At 40.3% G+C, this 19525-nt stretch overlaps 2 protein-coding genes across 8 annotated transcripts in view; both read left to right on the top strand.

The window, feature by feature from the left end:
• The first annotated feature begins 373 nt into the window (after positions 1-373).
• calr3b (calreticulin 3b) lies at positions 374-4999 on the top strand. The gene is made up of 9 exons (XM_076293811.1): positions 374-547; positions 1392-1493; positions 1588-1791; positions 1990-2084; positions 2193-2402; positions 2529-2642; positions 3213-3356; positions 3451-3543; positions 3673-4999. The coding sequence occupies exons 1-9, from the start codon at positions 457-459 to the stop codon at positions 3874-3876; spliced, it is 1257 nt and encodes a 418-aa protein (XP_076149926.1). The 5' UTR covers positions 374-456; the 3' UTR covers positions 3877-4999.
• A 340-nt stretch (positions 5000-5339) lies between these two features.
• Positions 5340-19525, top strand: part of eps15l1b (epidermal growth factor receptor pathway substrate 15-like 1b) — a 117250-nt gene continuing 103064 nt past the window's right edge. For all 7 annotated transcript variants that reach the window (XM_076293809.1, XM_076293805.1, XM_076293808.1 and 4 more), the window contains exons 1-10: positions 5340-5397; positions 6066-6107; positions 6210-6299; positions 6528-6575; positions 7261-7356; positions 11346-11414; positions 11696-11821; positions 12008-12067; positions 12597-12875; positions 17534-17691. In XM_076293809.1, coding sequence (XP_076149924.1) covers positions 5371-5397; positions 6066-6107; positions 6210-6299; positions 6528-6575; positions 7261-7356; positions 11346-11414; positions 11696-11821; positions 12008-12067; positions 12597-12875; positions 17534-17691 — 995 coding nt within the window. In that variant the 5' untranslated portion in view covers positions 5340-5370. The remainder of the gene's footprint in view (positions 5398-6065; positions 6108-6209; positions 6300-6527; positions 6576-7260; positions 7357-11345; positions 11415-11695; positions 11822-12007; positions 12068-12596; positions 12876-17533; positions 17692-19525) is intronic.

The raw sequence follows: 19525 nt of genomic DNA, 5'->3' as shown, positions 1-19525 counted from the left end.
GGTGAATTTAGATCTATGTTTTGCAGAGCAAATTCTACTCGTTTCAAACATTTCGTCATATGCTGTGGTGGAACAGTTTACAATTCACTCAATATTGATCGAAACGTTCACTCAGAAATGTGTGTAATATGCTATCTAATGATTCAGTAAACAAAGTTACTTAACACCTTACAGCACCTTTACCGAAATTAAATGGAAGCGGGCTGATGGCATGGTTGATAGTTGCTGCTGTCTGGGAAACTGCGATGAGTGAATTCCGGCGAGGGCGAGTCGTGCACTTCGTGGTCTCCTCTGATTGGTCTGATGTGTCACCTTTTCCACCAATGAACGACAGACATCTGTTCACCCATGCTTCCCTGAAATTGCCAATAACTCTCTGAAGACTTGGCTAAGGTGGGTAGAGGACTGGCACTACTGCAAGAGAAGGGCTTCGAGAGATTTCGCGAAGAGGCAAAAATGAAGGTTGCCGTCGTTTTCTGCACGATTGCTGTAGTAGCATTATCAGTAAATGCTACCGTCTTCTTCCAGGAGGAGTTTCTGGATGGAGGTAAGTTCAATGTAACTGAGCTAACATAACGTGGTAACTTCATTTGCGGAGCAAACATCAACACGATTATTCTTAACGTTGAAGTTAAAAGGTAAATCCCATCTCAAAGTGTTCGTGCTAATATTACATTTAAAACGATCAAACATCTAGTTAGGCCTCACGAAAATTAGCTCCTTCAGCCCATACTATGCTTGTCTATCAGCCAAGTTCAAGCTAACGTTAACTTTAGTGGTTTTATCATAACGTTAGCGCTTGAAGTTTCATTTTAGCAACCAACTGTTAACCATCTTACGTTAACTTGAACTGGATAACAGGCACATGGCTGTTTTAAATGACTAGATGCTATTCTCGTACTGATTCATATTTACCAAAACTTCTGGTTAATCAGATGACAGCTTAGCATGGTAATCTACCTAATTAGTTTTCAGTCACAAATGTCTATAAAAGTTAGTAGTGATCATTACTAAGAGCGTTTCGAAATGGTTAACTGACCTATGTGGTCACATGACCTGAATGATGTGTATTTGAAACGAAAGTAACTTGTGAGTGTGCAAGCCCTTGGTCGGGAAGGAGGAAGCTCCATGTATTTCTGGAATTTTAGCAGGAAGTGTATGAGAAGAGTATGGTTAACGTTGAGTGTTTCTTACATTTTTTTCCTCCAACCTGAATCTTGTACAGTGTTCAATACACAAAACTAATAGTGCTCTATTGGACTGCTTATTTATAACTCATTAAGTCCCCATGAGTCCATCTTGGTCATGGTCAGTCTTGTGACTATAGTCTCTTCTGTAGGTGTTGATGTATGTGAATCACAATGACTATCTCCTATTTCTTTCCCACATAGATGCATGGAAGAGTCGCTGGGTGAACTCTGAGCATAAGTCTGACTATGGCCAGTTCAAACTCACTGCTGGAAATTTCTATGGCGACGCAGAGAAGGACAAAGGTGTGTTATGTGACTGTTCTCTCTATTGTCGTGTTTTGGCCAAAGGAGCCATAATTTACATTTTAGTCATAAAACGGATGTTTTCCTTTTCTAGGCCTTCAGACCAGCCAAGATGCCCGCTTCTATGCAATGTCTGCCAGGTTTGAGCCTTTCAGTAATGAGGGCAAAACCCTGGTAATCCAGTTCTCTGTGAAGCATGAGCAGAAAATCGACTGTGGTGGTGGTTATGTGAAGGTGTTCCCCTCTGACCTTGATCAGGCTGCCATGCATGGAGATTCCCAGTACTACATCATGTTTGGTGAGTGTGGTATACATCCTTCTGCCCAAACTATGTGACACGTAGCCTAGGATTAAATGAATCACCCTCAAGCCCATTTTATCAATGCTTTGTATAAAAATAATATGATTTTACAATCAAATGGAATCATAAGAGTGCTGAAGTGGCAACATTTGTTTGAATTGAGATGTGTGATGTTGGCATGTTGACTCTTTACAGGGCCTGATATCTGTGGCTACAGCACCAAGAAGGTTCATGTCATCTTCAACTACAAGGGAAAGAATCATCTCATCAAGAAGGAAGTCAAGTGCAAGGCAAGCCTGTTTTAGCAGATGTAAACCAGGACACAAAGAACTACTCACTGTTGTTACCATGTTGCCAGAACTAACCTTTTGGCATGTCTTTCTTTCTCTTTGTTGCAGGATGATGAACTTACACATGTGTACACGTTGATCCTCAACCCAGACCAGACCTATGAGGTGAAGATCGATAACGAGAAGGTAGAGTCGGGATCTCTGGAGGAGGACTGGGATTTCCTGCCCCCTAAGATGATCAAGGACCCAGAGGCCAAGAAACCAGAAGACTGGGATGATAGCCCCAAGATCGATGATGCTGAGGACACCAAGCCTGAGGTATTCCGCTCTGCTCTTTATGTGTTAGCACACGTGACCACAGTGTTATAATACTTTTAGATGCATATTTGCAATAGGATTTGTATCCTTTTTTAAACTAAACTTTAAATTAATTTCTTTTCAAAGGACTGGGACAAGGCTGAGAACATCCCAGATCCCGATGCCAAGAAGCCAGAGGACTGGGATGAAGACATGGATGGCGAGTGGGAGCCCCCAATGATCCCCAACCCTGAATACAAGGTAGGGGATTTACTATAGATAAGAGTAATGCGTGATCTCTCAATCAAATTGACCTGTCTTAAAGCAGACATAGAATGTAAAAGCATTTTACCTTGGCTTTGTTGAATAAGGAGTATTTGGTGCATGGCTGCAAATCTACAGTGAACCCGAAAAACACGGTTGTTTCCTCCTCCATATGCCAATCTCTGACTTTGAAACGGCTGCTAAAAAAACAGGCGAATTTGAACAGGCAGTGTCACGTCGAACACAGACTCAAACTATCCCTCTGATTACCACTCCCCCTTCACATGTTACATTACCACTTTGAGTTGGAGATTCAGAAAGAAGGAGCTAAAGTCTGTTGTTAAGACATTGAATCAGTGTAAAGCTCACTCAATTATTCATGTGGGTGACAGATAAGCATGAAGGGTGCTAGATATCTGCTAAAATGTCATCGGAGCATGTTTTGACAGACTCTGTTCATCCATTCTGTCTGTAGCTTTTGATGGAATTGTCTGTTGCTGCAAGGCTTAAAAAGATGCCAAAATTAACGCTAAAGAGGATGTAGCCTAATCACTTCTTTGTCTACAGGGAGAATGGAAACCCAAACAGATCGACAATCCCAACTACAAGGGGGCGTGGGTCCACCCTGAAATTGCCAATCCTGAATACACTCAGGATGCTGAGATTTACAAGTTTGACAGCATCGGTGTCCTGGGCCTGGACCTGTGGCAGGTAGGCACTGGCAACGATGCATGAGCTGATTGATAAAGTATTTCAGTCGTGCTTTGGAGATTAATGTTTGTGTATTTTTTTGTTTTGTTACCAGGTTAAGTCCGGCACCATTTTTGACAACTTCCTTATCACAGACAATGTGAAGGAGGCTGAAGATTTTGCAAAAGAGACATGGGGAGTCACAAAGGTACAGAATCAGATGTAGCGAAAATCAAAGAATGCAATAATAAGAGTGACATTCAGGTTATAAACCCCACAGTATGTGGAAGAAAGGCATCATCATTAATTTCAAATCTTACTTGGTTGTCTCTTGCAGGGCCCAGAAAAGGCAATGAAGGAGGAGCAGGAGGAGAAGAAGAGGAAAGAGGAGGAGGAGAAGAACAAGGAGCAGGACACAGATGGAGATGAAGACGGCGAGGAAGAGGAAGATGCCGAAGAGGAAGATGAAGATGAGGACGACACCGAGGAGCCTGATGTCACGGAAACGGACGAGAATAAGAAAGAGAAGGACGAGCTCTGAGTGACCAGAAGGACGTTCCTCCGGCACACATCTCCTGCGCTGTCATGGTTACAAGAAACCTAACCCAAGCGCATACTTTTTTTGCGTAGTGCCATTGTGGGATGTGACTTGCTACCAGTCACACTTATTTTGTACAGGGACTGAGGAAGAGTGGCTCATATCAGATGTGATAATTTAAGATCTATTCATTGAAGTTTATTATTATTATTATTATTATTTTTTTTTTTTTCTTTTAAATAAATTCCCCCAACCATTCAGTCCACCACAAACTTGCACACACATACACTTCCCCGGCTCATGTCATGTTACTTACAATTTCAGGTTTACAGATCATACCCCCCAGCCAGTTCAGAACTACGGTGTGACATCCAATGTAATAAGCTGCAAGTGACTAGATTTTGAATGTTATTAGTCTTAGTAAGTGCACACAACTTTCTTAATAGTGCCTTTTTTAAGTTTGTTTGGGTTTTAATTTGAATTTGGTTTATTTTCCAAACTTTAAGTAAAACACATGGTTACTGATCAGACTCCCTTTTTGATGCTGTATCTCCCAGACCACACACTGGTACTCTGTACTCTGATTGTGAAGATGTGTATCATTTTGATCAGTTTGGATTGCACAAGGATGTTTGGCTTAACTCTTAAATGTCACTGAACATCACCTGTGTTAAGAAAAGACATCTCTTCATTGCAATTGCAATTCAAATGCAGTTGAGAATTTACATATTTTTTGGCACTGACTTTTATTTGTTTTGCTGTAGCAAACTGCTTTTCTACACCCCTCAGAATCGTGTCTAATGAGATTATATGTGTTGTTCCAACTGTTAGTTAACATGTGCTGTGGGAGGCCTTTTTCATACAATTTTGCAAACTGTGACCCCATTTTTGTACATGTAGACTATTATCAGATGTGGATAACTTGGCCTAATTAAACTCTGAGAGGATTTATATATTTTTTACTTGATAAAAATGTTTTGTGTGAGAATTGGTCACCTTTATATTGTCACTGTCACAAGTTTGTGCATTCCACATTCGTCCAGTGATCCACATTCTGGATTCTGTCAACATTGTCCTTTTGCTGTCATAATTGATGCCAAAGTTGAAATAAAAGATGTTAATATTAGCCACTGTGGTCCATTCAGTAAAAATGATTGCCCTTTTAACATTGACCCCGAGATATTAGAACATATTTGACAGTGCAATGAAGTCACAGGTTTTGTCCGACTTGAGTAGTTGTTGGGTTAAACCTTATAGTTCCTGAATTTCAAGAAGTACCTTTCTGTGACACTGAATGATTAAATTGCTAAGAAGAACACAGCGTTGAGTAACTGATTTTGAGAAAGATCTTGTTTGGTGCTTTGAATTTCGGCGCAAACTGAATGAATACTGGAAGTAAAGAAAATCCACGTCAGCTCACAGCTCTTGACCATAGACAGGAAGAAGAACTAGCACGCAATGTTCGGGAGCGCGCACGCATCAAGGGAAGGAGGAAACATGGCGGTCCACATGACGCTATCCCAGGTAACAAACCGATAAGTTTGGTCACCTTTTAACAAACAACAGAAAGTACAAGGGATATGGAGCAAGTGCAGTCTGTAAACGTTCATGGGAGTCTTGTGAGAGAAATGTGACAGGTTTGATAGTGACGTTAACTTGTCTATTGTATTCAATGTACAGGGACGGGCTATGTTTTCGTGTAAACTGATAGGCTAGATAGCAAGCTCCACTGACAAGTTGGAAGCAACATCTGAGTGTTTTGGAAGAAGAAAATGCTTCAATTACATAAAATAGTTACACACCAACACAGTTTTGCGAATTGGTTAACTGGGAGGGAAATCGTACGCGTTTTGTGAACTTTGAATAGTCTTTGTCATTAGTCCATTGGCTTGTTGATGGCTAAGCTAAGCAACCTTGCTTCTCACATCAGCCTTGATAACTATTAAGTTATTTCAACCGGACAAAGACAAATCCTTCAAATTAAGCTGAAGCTCTGGTCCTGAACGCTAAATTAAAACGAAGACAATCTGCAATGAATTAACGTTTTATCTTGCACAATGTTTACAGTGGCCACGTTAAAATGGTTTTCTGTGTACGTTAGTGTGCTGTTAGCTGGCTGGCAGTGCAGAAAATATGTAATGAATGTTACATTTGTGTATTTATTATTGTTTATGGTGTACCCCACCCTTCAGATATCAAATGGAAACCCTGCTTATGACAGTTACTACAGACAAGTAAGTGTGTTGATCTCGCCTTTACGGCGGTCTCATTTAGCACTGACTTGTAATGTACAACACTGGCATACAAACATCCATAAAATTACACTGTTTCCTTAGGTGGATCCTGCAAACACTGGCAAAGTTGGGGCTGGAGAGGCTGCCCAGTTCCTTAAAAAATCTGGCCTCTCAGACAGCACTTTGGGAAAGGTAGGACAAGCATAATGAGGATAGATTTTCTTCCTTGCTCAGTCATCATCTCTCAGAAACATTAATGAGCAATACAAAAATAAACTAATAACAATTTAAAGTCTGATACTTCTGCTCTTGAGACTGCTTGTCATATGCACATTTCATTAGTGATGTGTAAATAATGCAGTCTTACCAGCACGGCATATCCACATTTTATTATGTTTTTTTTTTTTTTTTTTTTTTCAGATTTGGGAATTATCTGACTCAGATCATAAGGGCTACTTGGACAAGCGGGTAAAGTTTTTCTGAGGCAAAATCTTGTAGTTTGTTGTCATATATTCAATAAAGATGCAATTACGAGTATACATTCATTTACGATACATTTTTAGTCCCAGAGCCAGCTCAACATTATGTTTAATGTTTACTTACGTATAAGTTTAAGTTAAATAGGAAAAGCCTACTTAAAATAGTGGTGCCGCTACCGTGCCAGGCTGGTTGTTGGTTTGGCATTGGCATGTTTTCACAAGCTAAACTTTCTTCTCTATCTGCTTTATCATCATTAATAGAGCTTGCTTATCATTAGTAGCTTTCACTTTGAAATTGCCTGTCATAATGATGAAATCAGAAGACATTACTCAGAAACAGGCACAAGAGGGTGCTGTTATGAAATCTGGGCTGTACTTATGAGTGTATCTGTCTGGACAGCCTCACACAGGATGAAAGCACACACTAAAGAATTTGGCATTTGACTTTTCTCTGTATTTACATCATCACTGTGAGATGTAAATTAAACACAAGCTGGACAAGATTAACATGTTTTAGTGTATACTTTGGCTTAACGGATTGTATTGTGTGGCTTAACTGGAACTCAGTCCAGTTTTGCAGTCATTCTCCATGTAAGGGAAATGAACATGAAAATGAACCCCCATATCCTCTGATTGTCACTGTTGACCTGGTGCTGTTATTGTGTGCCTTTCAGGGTTTTTTTGTCGCCCTGAGATTGGTGGCCTCTGCCCAGAGTGGTAATGATGTCAGCCATAACAGTCTAAACCACACTGTCCCTGCTCCAAAGTTTGTGAGTAACAAGACCACACTTACCATCTCCCTTTGTCTCGCACATTTGACTTCATGGGTTTAATGGGCTGAGTGGGCATCTCATAAATGTGAGACTGGCATCATCCTACAGCTAGTTGGATTTCCCATGCTGACACCTGAGAGAAAGTGGAATAGATCATTATGTCCAATATTCCAATATGTGGTTTAATGCTCTACATTTCCTCATTAGTAGGGGTCATTCCGTGTCAAATCACCCAGTGGCTGGCAGGTCACCCTCTCCCAAAAAATCTGAAAAAAATCACATGTGTTTGTAGACCAAACCTATGCATAAATCTTAAATAGTATATCTGTATCACTAATGGTTCCAAAACTACAGCCCTTTGAAGTTTCAAGTCATTTTAAGCATCGTGGTGAACAATCCTTTTTGTTCAACTTCCAACATTATTGGCTCTTTTGGTATTTCACACACATTAGTGAAACTGTGAATAGAAGTACATTTTCCTGTTGAATTAAACAATCCAATCAAATCAGGTGTATCTTGTGTAATTTCCCCTCTGCAAAGCTCTGAAAATGGCTATAAATTAATTATGTGAAAAAACATCACCACCTTTGAGGGCTTGTCATTCAAAAAGTATGTGACACAAATTCATCAGATTTTTTCCCCACTCATGTATGGATTATAAGGTCATGTCCATGCATTAACTTTGGTTGTTAACATTATCATAATTATTGTCAGAGCATTTTTATTAAATTGGGCTTGATTTTCAAAAAGCCCGTTTTCATCTTCTCATTTCACCACGTGGACAGTTAACAGGATTTTTTTTAATTTTACCATATATCATTCTGTATGTGAGGATCATCTGGCCAAAATTTGGGCTTGTTGCTGAGTTTCTTCATTGAGATAAGATTTTTTACAAATATTGTCTATAAATCCACTGAATTTGTACTTTATCTGCAGTACCACTTTGCACCACATGTGGTGCTCTTTTAATACAATGGAAGTCAATGGAAGAGTAAGAGAGTCACTTGTTTGCTGCACATATCCAATCTAAACACACAGTTTATGGTTCATGTGGTTCAAGTAAAAAGGGGTTTCTAAAATTCAGTGCATTGGCAAATGCAGAAAAATCAATACTAACGATGTATCATCTTTTTACAAATGCCTCTTGGATCCACGAGTCCTCAAACCTTGTTATGAATACTTGTGATGGAAACACACATGGTCATCTTCATCAAGTGAAATACCTTGATGAACTGAATTTTAGAAACCCATTGTTTGATTGTTTGTTAAAGCACTGATCTCCATCTTGATGCTCTTTGTCTATGTATCACAGAGGACTGCATCCCAAGCATGACGATGAATATAGACTTTGCCTAACCAGCTGGCTAGAAATTATTAAAGTGTTCACATAGGCACTGATAGGTTGAAGCTGGTGTAGAAAACTCATTACAAAGATGGTAATTATGCTAAATCCTCTTGCTGCATGTATGATGACCAGTCAGTCTTATGTGTGTATAATTTACTTGATCAGTTTATTTTCTCTAAATAAGATTTATGTATGAGTAGTATGTTGTTCATGTTGCAATAATTATTTGGACCAATTCAACTATGAACCATAAACTGTGTGTTTAGATTGGATATGTGCAGCAAACAAGTGACTCTCTTACTCTTCCATTGACTTCCATTGTATTAAAAGAGCAAAGTGGTACTGCAGATCCAGTACAAAAAAAAAATCTTATCTCAATGAAGAAACTCAGCAACAAGCCCAAATTTTGGGCAGATGATCCTCACATACAGAATGATATATGGTAAAATTAAAAAAAATCCTGTTAACTGTCCACATGGTGAAATGAGAAGATGAAAACAGGCTTTTTGAAAATCAAGCCCAATTTAAAAAAAATGCTCTGAAAATATGAAAATGATAACAACCAAAGTTAATGCATGGACAGGACCTTATAATACATATATGTGTAGGGAAAAAATCTGATGAATTTGTGTCACATACTTTTTGAATGAGAAGCCCTCAAAGGTGATGATGTCTTTTCACATTATGAATTTATAGCCATTTTCAGAGCTTTGCAGAGGGGAAAGTATACAAGATACGTCTGATCCGATTGGCTATTTTAATTCAACAGGAAAATGTACTTCTATTCACATAGTTTCACTAATGTGTGTGAAATACCAAAAGAGCCAATAATGCTGGAAGTTGAACAAAAAGGATTGTTCACCACAATGCTTAAAATGACTTGAAGTTTCAAAGGGCTGTAGTTTTGCAACGATTAGTTATACAGATATACTATTTAAGATCTATGCATGGATTTGGTCTACAAACACCTGTGATTTTTTTCAGATTTTTTCGGAGAGGGTACCTGCCAAATTGCGCTGAAATTGGGTGATTTTGCACGGAATGACCCGTAGGCCACTTTCACTAAAAGCAGGGCTCGAATTATCTTTTTGTGTTTTAAGGGGGTCTCTCAATCTCATAAATATTGCCAAATCCCGGCCATAGCCTAAAGGCGATACATTATAGGCGCGAGTGGTGCTTTTGCGCAGTATGCGCATAGGCCTAGGCTATAACTTGACACACGCACACAACAGACAGAGATTTTTCATAGAAATTGATTCCTTTTAGTTAATTTCAACATATTGATTGCAATAGTCCATATTTCATTTCAATTTCACAACACAAAGAAATAGTGATGTAGTCGGAGTGCCATTCTCAATTTCACAACGTAACTCATTTGAACCAGACCACCGTCTCAGATAGGCTATCCTCAGTGTCAAGCACAATAATGCATTTAGTCTTTAACTTATACACAGGGAAAATGCACTAACTGGCAGAAATTAATAAAGCCATTTCAGCCAAACTATGTTCTATAGGCTAATGTACACATTACTATAGGCACACTGGGTGTTCGGTCGTCTCGTGTGTTGAACCGTGGAAATAAATAGACGAACAATTTTGGAATTTGCACTGAGATGTTGTCGGGTAGCCATTGAATATTCCGCCATCAGAAATTGCTAACAGGTGTTTTAAAATATCTGGGAACTTTCCGGAACGCTGAATGGCAGAGGATAGCTATCAATTCACACAATCATTGAAGGGGGCCATAATGTATGGCTTTGTCAATAAACATAGAAGAGGCAAAGCAAGTTCAACAGCAAACTGGACTTTTTCAGCACATATCAAACCAGGCTAGCCCAATGAACACCTACGTAAATAGACAAAACACTCAATCAAGCAGGGTGACTTCTTCGGACTTGCGAGTGCTGCTGTCAAATCGATCGTATGCGGTTTGCTCATATAGTCTAGTGGTGTGGTGGTGAAGTGCTGTCATGTTGCGTTCAAGAGCGTAGGGTAGGTCTACGTCCAGTAGTAGCCTATATTTTAATTTAACGTCTTTAATGGTAAGAGATCGCACAGGGATGGATAATGAGCGTTGTTTAAGATTAAATTACAATGCCAGACACCTTCAGATATGAGAGACCCATCCGATTTTTGACTTTGTTGCTTTCATGGGAGCCCGTCCTCACTCTAAGGGAGCTCGGCTCCCTCTGGCTCCCACGTAATTCGAGCACTGACTAAAAGTATGCTCCTACTGTTTGTCATGACCCTGTATGATATCTGTACTGATTTCCCAAACATAGATAATGTAAAGCGATTGCTTGTTTTGCGTCAAGCACCATTTGTGTCACTGATTACAGTAGACTGCATGTCTCCTGACTCTGCCACTGTCACTGTATGATTGTCTATTCTTTTGGCCTACGATCTCTTGTGTACTTAAACTCTGGATAATTCTGTGTCAAGTCAGAGACGCATATCTTGATTGGACTTCTTCTCTGTGACTGGATCTTGTGTCTCACTTTGGTATGCTGTATTTATACCTACTGTGCTTGAATTTGTTCCAGTGCGTAGATCATTTGATGGCTTTTTCATGTCCTCAGTGTTGAATGGAGATGCATGTATGGAATTGTTAGCTGTTTCTCTGGATTTGCTGTTTTGACAGAGGGACACAGGCAGTCCTTCCCTGATTTCAGCTTCTCTGCTGTCCACTGACTCCAGCTGGGCCGTGAGGGTGAGTCCCTGTGTGCCAGGGTTGGAGTACCTACAGTATGCTGTTAGTGTTATATATTAGTCAGATACACATGTAAAATAAAACCCTTTCAGCTGTCAATCTGGTAACACAGGATGGATATGCAATAATAAAATGAAGGGCAGTCATTTAACATTGATCTTGACTGCTGAAACACATGACTAAAGACAGTGGGTTGTTGTTAACTAGTTTTGACAAGGACTTTCACATTTATACCCTTTTCTGTGTTCTGTATTCCTTTTCATCCTGTCTCTGTCTCTTAGTCTGATGAGCGAGCCAAATTTGATGGGATCTTCGAGAGCCTGGGCCCAGTGGGGGGCCTTCTCTCAGGGGACAAAGTGAAGCCAGTTCTCATCAACTCCAAACTCCCCCTGGATGTGCTTGGCAGAGTGAGTCCCTGATTTACCCAACACACATATAATACAAATTAACGATAATAGTTGTAATGATAGTGTTATGGTTTAGTATATGCTATTGACTGTTGCTTCTGTAGTAGTAGCATTGTTACTAATAATTAACTAATATGTGATCATAATTAACTAATATGTGATCATATGTGTTTGTCATATATTCAGATTTGGGATCTCAGCGATGTTGACAAAGATGGACATTTGGACAAAGAGGAGTTCACAGTGGTGAGCTGGATGCTTATAGCTTGTAGCACATTTCTCATGGATGTGTTTTAGCCAGCACTTGCAAGACCGTTAAGTGTCTCTACCAAAGAAAACAATTCATATTATTTTGTAGAAATATAAGCAACCAGCAGAGCGAAAAATCACTCTGAGCTAAAGTCTAGTGTAACCTAGCAACTGTAAATGTAAATGTAACTTTAAAAATGTATTTATATAACAATTACACCAACAAAAGTACCCCTGTCTCTATCTTAGCCTCTGCCTAGCCTGTCCAAAATGAAATGGTTTGAATCTGTGTGTTTTTAGAAGGAACTGTCAGTGTTAGTTTACACAATGCACAGTGGATGTGATGTGTGGGTGTTTGTGTGTGTGCTGTGTATAAGATGGTGGGCTACATCACAATGCAGTGCTAGCCAAGGAGTACTATTACACACTAGCCCACCCCTCACCATGCGTTTTGTGTTTACCCCCCCCCCCCTCTTTCTCTCTCTTGTCTCTGTCTGTCTTTCTCTCTCTCTCTCTCTCTCTCTAGGCCATGCACCTGGTGCACCGCGCCATGGAGAAAGAGCCGGTGCCTGCCACCCTTCCCCTCACTCTCATCCCACCGTCCAAACGGAAGAAGATCGCCGGGTCGCTGCCAGGCTCGGTGGCTGTGCTGCCCGCCAGCCCCTTTAAGGGTCTGGGCCTGCGCCCCACCACCGACCCCCAGGGCAGGCAGAGCCCACTGGGTAGCAGCAGCAGCAGCAGTGCTTTGGGTGGCACAGGGAGCCTGGCACAGAAACACTCCTTTAAGAGCAGCCAGCCCCCTCAGGTAAAACACACACACACACACACACTCAGATCCACAGACACTCAGATCCACATACGGATGCAGATGTGTGAATATGCACACACACACACACACACACACCCACATGCAAACATGTTACCCCTCAGCCTCTACCTTCTCCCAAGGAAAGTCGCCTGGCATTGCAGCCCCTACACATGGCAATCCAGACTATTTTCATTCAAGTGCTGTCAGAGCAGGGGCTTCCCTCTCTGACTTCAGGAAGCTCTTGAAGACCCAACTCTGCTGAGGGTACCTCCTCTCTTAACACTTGTAACTACCCAGCATGCACTTCCCTTTCTTCCCTCCTCTTCCTCCTTCTTCTACCACTTTCTCCTTCGACTACACTTTGACTGGTACTTAAAACGAATGCACACTCTGGCAATAGTACTGATTGATGATTGATGTAGCATTGAATTCATCTTGAATTTCCCCTTGGGGATCAATAAAGTCTATCTATCTATCTATCTATCTATCTATCTATCTATCTAAAATAATTGCCAGGTCACGTTAGATAAAAGTGGGGTCATTCCACGTCAATTCAACCAGGGCCCACGCACTTAGGTCTCAAACAATTCTGAAAAAATTACCAGGTGTACCTATGTTACCCAGGAGACACACTGTAAAATTACGCTTATGTAAGATCAATACTTCCCAAGATACAGCCAGTTTTACAGGGGGAGGGGGGTGCCGATTTTGTTCGGGCTCTTTTTTTTGTCAAAGTTCACAAGCCCACAGCGCAAGAACTAAACCTTATAGGAGGCTCAAATTTTGCATGCTGGTACATAAATAGGAATAGTATGTAGCAAAATCGTCACGTTTGGTCTGGATAATCCTGCATGGTCATAGCTGTCCCTCAAAGTTGATACAAATTTTATTGGAGTTTTTGGCTGGGCTCTGTTTAAGCCTTCAGAAGACATATTTGTACTCAACATAGGCTCTTGATTTATTTTCCTTACTGAGATAATTACAAACACTCTCACAAAAAACAATGAACAGAAAATAAATTCCTTCAGGGTCTGAACAGCAGACCTTACAAGCCTAAAAAATAATTTTGGTTCTCATTTTCAGAGCACCTAAACACCTTGTGGGAATATACAAAGATTTTTTAAATATTTTTTTCTTTATTCTCCATGATCTTTTCTTTTTAAAAACACCAATTTGACTTGTCTTTCTTTTTCACTTTCCACCCTGAACATGCGCAAAATGCACCATTGACATCAATATGTTTTGTATAGAGCTACCACAGGTTACTCTATACAACCACAGGTGGCAGTGTGTTGACTCTATATAAAACATATTGATGTCAATGGGGCATTTTGGGTAATTTTTTCAGAATTTTTTGAGATCTAAGTGCGTGGGCCCTGGTTGAACTGACGTGGAATGACCCAGTGTCTGCTAAATGGATAAATGTAATGTTATTCTGCTTTGCGTCCGACTACCGATTTTTATTTAGCCTATGGCTAGTCAAATTAAGCTTAGCATTCACAGCACAAATTAATTTAGTCTTTTACGCAGTGGAGAAAGTGACAGTGCATGGCAAGAAAGAAAGTGCATCCAAATTCACCCATTCTTTGCTGAACTACTCGCGAAGTAGCCTACTCATCACACAGACATCACATGTATCACATCACACGAAAGAGCTTTTTCTCAGCTTTTAAACAATGTTAGCCGCTAGTTATTGTGGTAAACGGTTTGCAAGAAAAGTAACTTTAATTTAATCATATTACTTCTGCGCTCATCTCCCTACCCATTCATCTCGGTGGAATACAAACTTTTCCCTCAACACATGACAAACCAAATATCAGAAAAAACAGCAGACCTTACCGAACACAAAGGTGTAAAGAATTCCTCTGTACAGTAAGCCATTCCAGAGTAATCCGGTTTTAAATTGATGCATGTCTCCAACTTTGGGCTTTAGGTTTCACAATGTGTTTAAATTGTTCAATACATGATTTCATAGCAGGCCAAATACAAAATAAATGTTACAAATATAGCCTAGATATCTGTAAATATTAAAATCAGTTCTATGATTTACAGTTCTATGTAATATGTCATGTTTCATGTTTTGGTACTGTTTCATGCAGGTCTGCTGCTGTGAATAGGCTAAATATAACTTTTGTCATTTTTATGCAGCCTCCTGTATATTTAACTCTGGCCTTGGTGCCCTGACGTGTGGCCTTTGTGCCCCCCACCAAATATGCCCAACTGAAGGTGCCCAAGTGGCCTTGCCCCTAAAATTATGAAATTCCAAGCCTGTCACACACGCATGAATAGACAGGCAGGCACACATAGGTGATTACACACACACACACACACACACACACACATAGAACATAGACTCACACACAAAAACACAGGTATACAGACAAACAAACGATCTAGAGAAACACAGACAGATCAGTAGATGCTCAGTAAAGACGCCTCCACACGCACCCATCAGTGTCGAGTAACTACAACTCTCACAAGGAAAAATCCTGTCTTCTCTGACAAACAAATCACTAAAGCACACGTACACACACACACCCGGCACTGTCCACTAAGCTGATAACACGTATACAGTCATCTGTGACAAACAAATCACAAAAGCACACACACACACACACACACACACCACACCACACACACACACAGCCCGCAGCCGTCCCAACCCACAGAGGTAAACAAACCTGAACAACCACACCTCCCAGGTGCACCTGTGTGAGCCTCTTTTCTTCCTATCCTTATTATGCCTTCACAGAATGACACCCCCCCCCCCCCCCCACACACACACACACACATATACATTAACACACACACACACACACAGATATACAGAGCCATGAACACACTTGAACACAGAACAGCCTGCTATGAATACATGTTTACACAAAGATACACATGCACTCGACTCGCATACACACACACAAGTCACTCACTTGCTTAGGACAGCACTAACACACAGTGAAGCCTTGCACTCTAAACTCTCAGGGGTAATACAGCGGGAGCCACCAACCTCTCTCACATGTGAGTGAGCTCTAGTCTACTGAACTCACTAAAGATACAGAGTCCTATTCCTCAAAGCCTGTTGCATATCAACACACTGACGTGTATAACATTTTCTTCAGAACATGGATTCCACAGGAGCTTAAAATGTCTAAACGAAAAAGTCTCAAATATAATAATATACATTTTAGGCCTGAAATTTGTTTTAAAATTCAGTAAAATATTGTGCTCTTAGACTGATGTTTAGGTAGATGTTAATTATTATTTCGAATATTGCTTTAAATGTTTCCGATAAACTGTCATGGTTAAGTATTGTAGTTAGTTTGTAAAAGATGGGTCAATGTTTTATACAGCATACTAGAACCTCCCTAGAACCAAGAATAAGCCCTAAAAGTGTAGAGAACCCCACACAGAATGCTGTATTGGTCCATTTGTGATAGGATTAAATCTATTAAATCTTCTGCTATCTGTTGTTGACAGATAGGAACTAACCTATTGCTGGTACACATGCTCAGCTGAATCTTTTTCCTTGACTTTGTACTGTAAACACAAGACACATATATGGGTCACCCTTTGAGAGTGTGGGGTTGTTATGCTTAGCTTGTTCTGATCCAGTGCCTTCTTTATACTCCCGAAATAAATGTGTCTTTCACATAATCTTCTCCCTACTTGTTCTCATTTTGCTTTGAGGAGCTACTCTCAGGCAGTCAGGCCTATTTTTTTTCTCCTAAAAAAATGTGTTGCCGGCCAGTCCCTTGATCAGGTTCCCCAGCATTCCTCTCTCCTCGACAAGTCTGTATCTGTTTCCTCATCTGCCCTGTTAAAAACCATGTTAACAATAGCACTTTGGCTTTTGATATGCGCTCTTGTGTGTCCACTTTTACACACAGAACCAAGTAGAACAACATTCCTGATAGTTAATTACATGCTAAACAGGCTGCTGTGGGATTTTCCAGTTCTGGGGTGAATAAGAATGAAAGTGTTATGGGAGGTTTTGCCTTTATTAGTTGGACCTTTGGGTTGAGAACCAGTTTGGTGAGCTGAGGATTGTGTTCTCAGTAAGGGGATATGACACAGCTCACCACCTTGACGGCACCAGCCGCACTAGTTCGCCCTCTGGTGCAAAGAAACCAGGGATACATCACACCTTAGCTTGTGTGCCTCTTGGAATGGAAAGACTAATAAATAACAAAATAATACAGAAAGTAAAGCTGTTAAAGCCAGTGGTGTAAAAGAGGAGTCCAAAAGCAGTTTCACCCACCGACCACAGAACATCAAAGGGTTGACCAGATCATTCTTCAGAAGCAGAATTAATTAGCATTAATGATCTCAGCACTATTTGTTAACTTACGGTACATAGTCAAGCTATGTGCACAATAAATAAATAGGAAGTCTGAGGAAGGGCCGTAAGGGCTTGAAACGTTACCAATAAAAAATACTTAAATGGGAGCTCTACAGTGTGCGTATCTTCACTTTTTCTTTGAACCGTATCTTCGATCCTGCACCTGTATTATTTTTGGATGTGGTGTGTGTGATTAAACCGTGCTTTCGCGATAAATAAATACGAATGAATGGATGAATAAATGAAAAACGGCTTCTTGTTGTATTTCCTCTTCCACCTACCCTAGACTGTGTGTGTTTGTGTGTGTGATTTCTAGCCTGCTGTAAGCTGGGTGGTCCCACTGGCCGACAGAGGGCGCTATGATGACATCTTTGCGAAAGCTGACTCCGACATGGACGGGCTGGTTGGGGGCGCTGAGGTCAAGGACATCTTCATGAACTCAGGACTGCCTCAGAACATGCTCGCGCGCATCTGGTAAGAGAAAGAAAGAGTTAGAGATCTGAAAGGACAGAATGAAATGTATTAAAACAAAAACAGTAAAAAATAAAAAAAAACTCTGCTCTTTTTTGGCCTAAGCGGTAGCCCTCATATATCAGTAATGATCCTTAGAAGAAAAGGATCATGACTATTTTTTTAGTGACAGTTACTTGTTTAGACATGATGAGTTCCAAAACCCTTCCTTTCGGCTGCTGTTAAGAGTCTAGACTATCAGGGCAGTTCTCTCTCTCTACTCTCTGAAACAACCCTCATCCTGGCAACACTTAGACAAAGTAAAAAAATATATACCTTTGGAATGTATATATACATTCCAAATATTCCCACACACTTGTGCTGTTGGTCTGGGAGAAAAAGGTCTGTTCTGTCCTGTTGGCTGGTTGTTCACCTCCTCTCCTCTCCTTTCCTCTCCTCTCCTCTCCTCTCCTCTCCTCTCTCCTCTCCTCTCTCCTCCTCTGTTACTCGCAGGGCTTAAAGTATTCAGGCACCGTGCCTGAATTCAGGCGTGAGCTGGTATGCTTAAGATTTGAAAATAGGCAATGAGACTACAGTATATATGACGTTCTCATAAATGTCTGATAACTTCAGGCACAGACATTTTTATTGCTTTAAGCCAGGGGTCTCAAACTCAAATGAGCTGAGGGCCACTTCTGCCAATGTCATCTGATTGGAGGGCCACGCCAGTGTAATACAAAAAAGAACAGCTATTTCCTAAAATGCAATGTTTTTTCAAATACTGTATTTTCAAACACAAAACTACAAAGAGAAAGTGCAAGTCTTTTTATCTATGTTATACACCTGTGCTAGCAATTAGCTTATAAATAAAATAATGATAAAATAAATATTAATACAAATTATAAAAACAAACAAAAAATCATAGAAACAGGTAGGCCTATGTGTGTGTGTTTTACACCAAATAAAAATATTTTCCTATCATAACTTTTTTAAACCTGGCCAACTAGGGGTCAGAGTTAAGAAAGCAACACCATTGGATTTTTATATCAAAATTTCAAAAGGCCATGGCTTGAAAGTGGTCAGAGATAAAGTCCTACTGTAAATGTAAAAATCTTTGAGTATAAACAAAAGTTTATGAAGGGGGTACATTTACCCATCTAATTTGCCACTGGATGGCAAGCACCTCAAATTTTGCACCTTTCAGTAAATACTGGATGAACATATTTGAGCAGGTTTACTTTCTTTTGTCATATTACCCACATAACAGGAAAACACCTAAGATGTATACCAACAATAGTAAACTATTACTAGCCTATAACCACAAGGCTTACAATAAAGTATCCTGGTCAAATCAGTTCCTATCGCGGGTGACTTTGTAGTTCTTCAGAGCCCTATTTCTACTAGCCCTGCTGTCTGTACCACGTCCATTACGGACACTTATCATTACGATTACCACTGCAACCTCCAAGCTATGTTGGGCACATGGGTCGAAATAAGCATGGTAGCCTATGCTTAGTGGACACCGTTGTATACACGCAAAGACGCACCTCCATTCACAGACTATCATTCACACCGTGACTATCACTGTCAATAGACGATTGATCATAATCTCCAAAAGGATATTCTCCTTCAGAATCAGAATAGGTGAATAACATAGCCTACCTAAGACGTTTTTCAACATTTGGTGTAGGCCTATTTCTGCTTCAATTTGTGCAAAACTATGGCCTGCTTCCGCGTCATTACAAATGTCTTCGTGTTTCTCGCGTGTAATACAAGTATTTCCTGAAAACTTTGTGCAGCGATTTTGGGTTTGAATCAAGCTCTGGATGTCTAGCAAATAGTGGAGGAGAGTACAAAT

This window comes from Alosa pseudoharengus, unplaced genomic scaffold (assembly GCF_046254945.1).
Source record: "Alosa pseudoharengus isolate Yale_2024_CS ecotype anadromous, Long Island Sound unplaced genomic scaffold, YU_APseudo_1.1 YU_APseudo_1.1_scf_2, whole genome shotgun sequence".
NCBI classification, from domain to species: domain Eukaryota; kingdom Metazoa; phylum Chordata; class Actinopteri; order Clupeiformes; family Clupeidae; genus Alosa; species Alosa pseudoharengus.
This window is presented reverse-complemented; position numbering and strand designations above follow the sequence as displayed.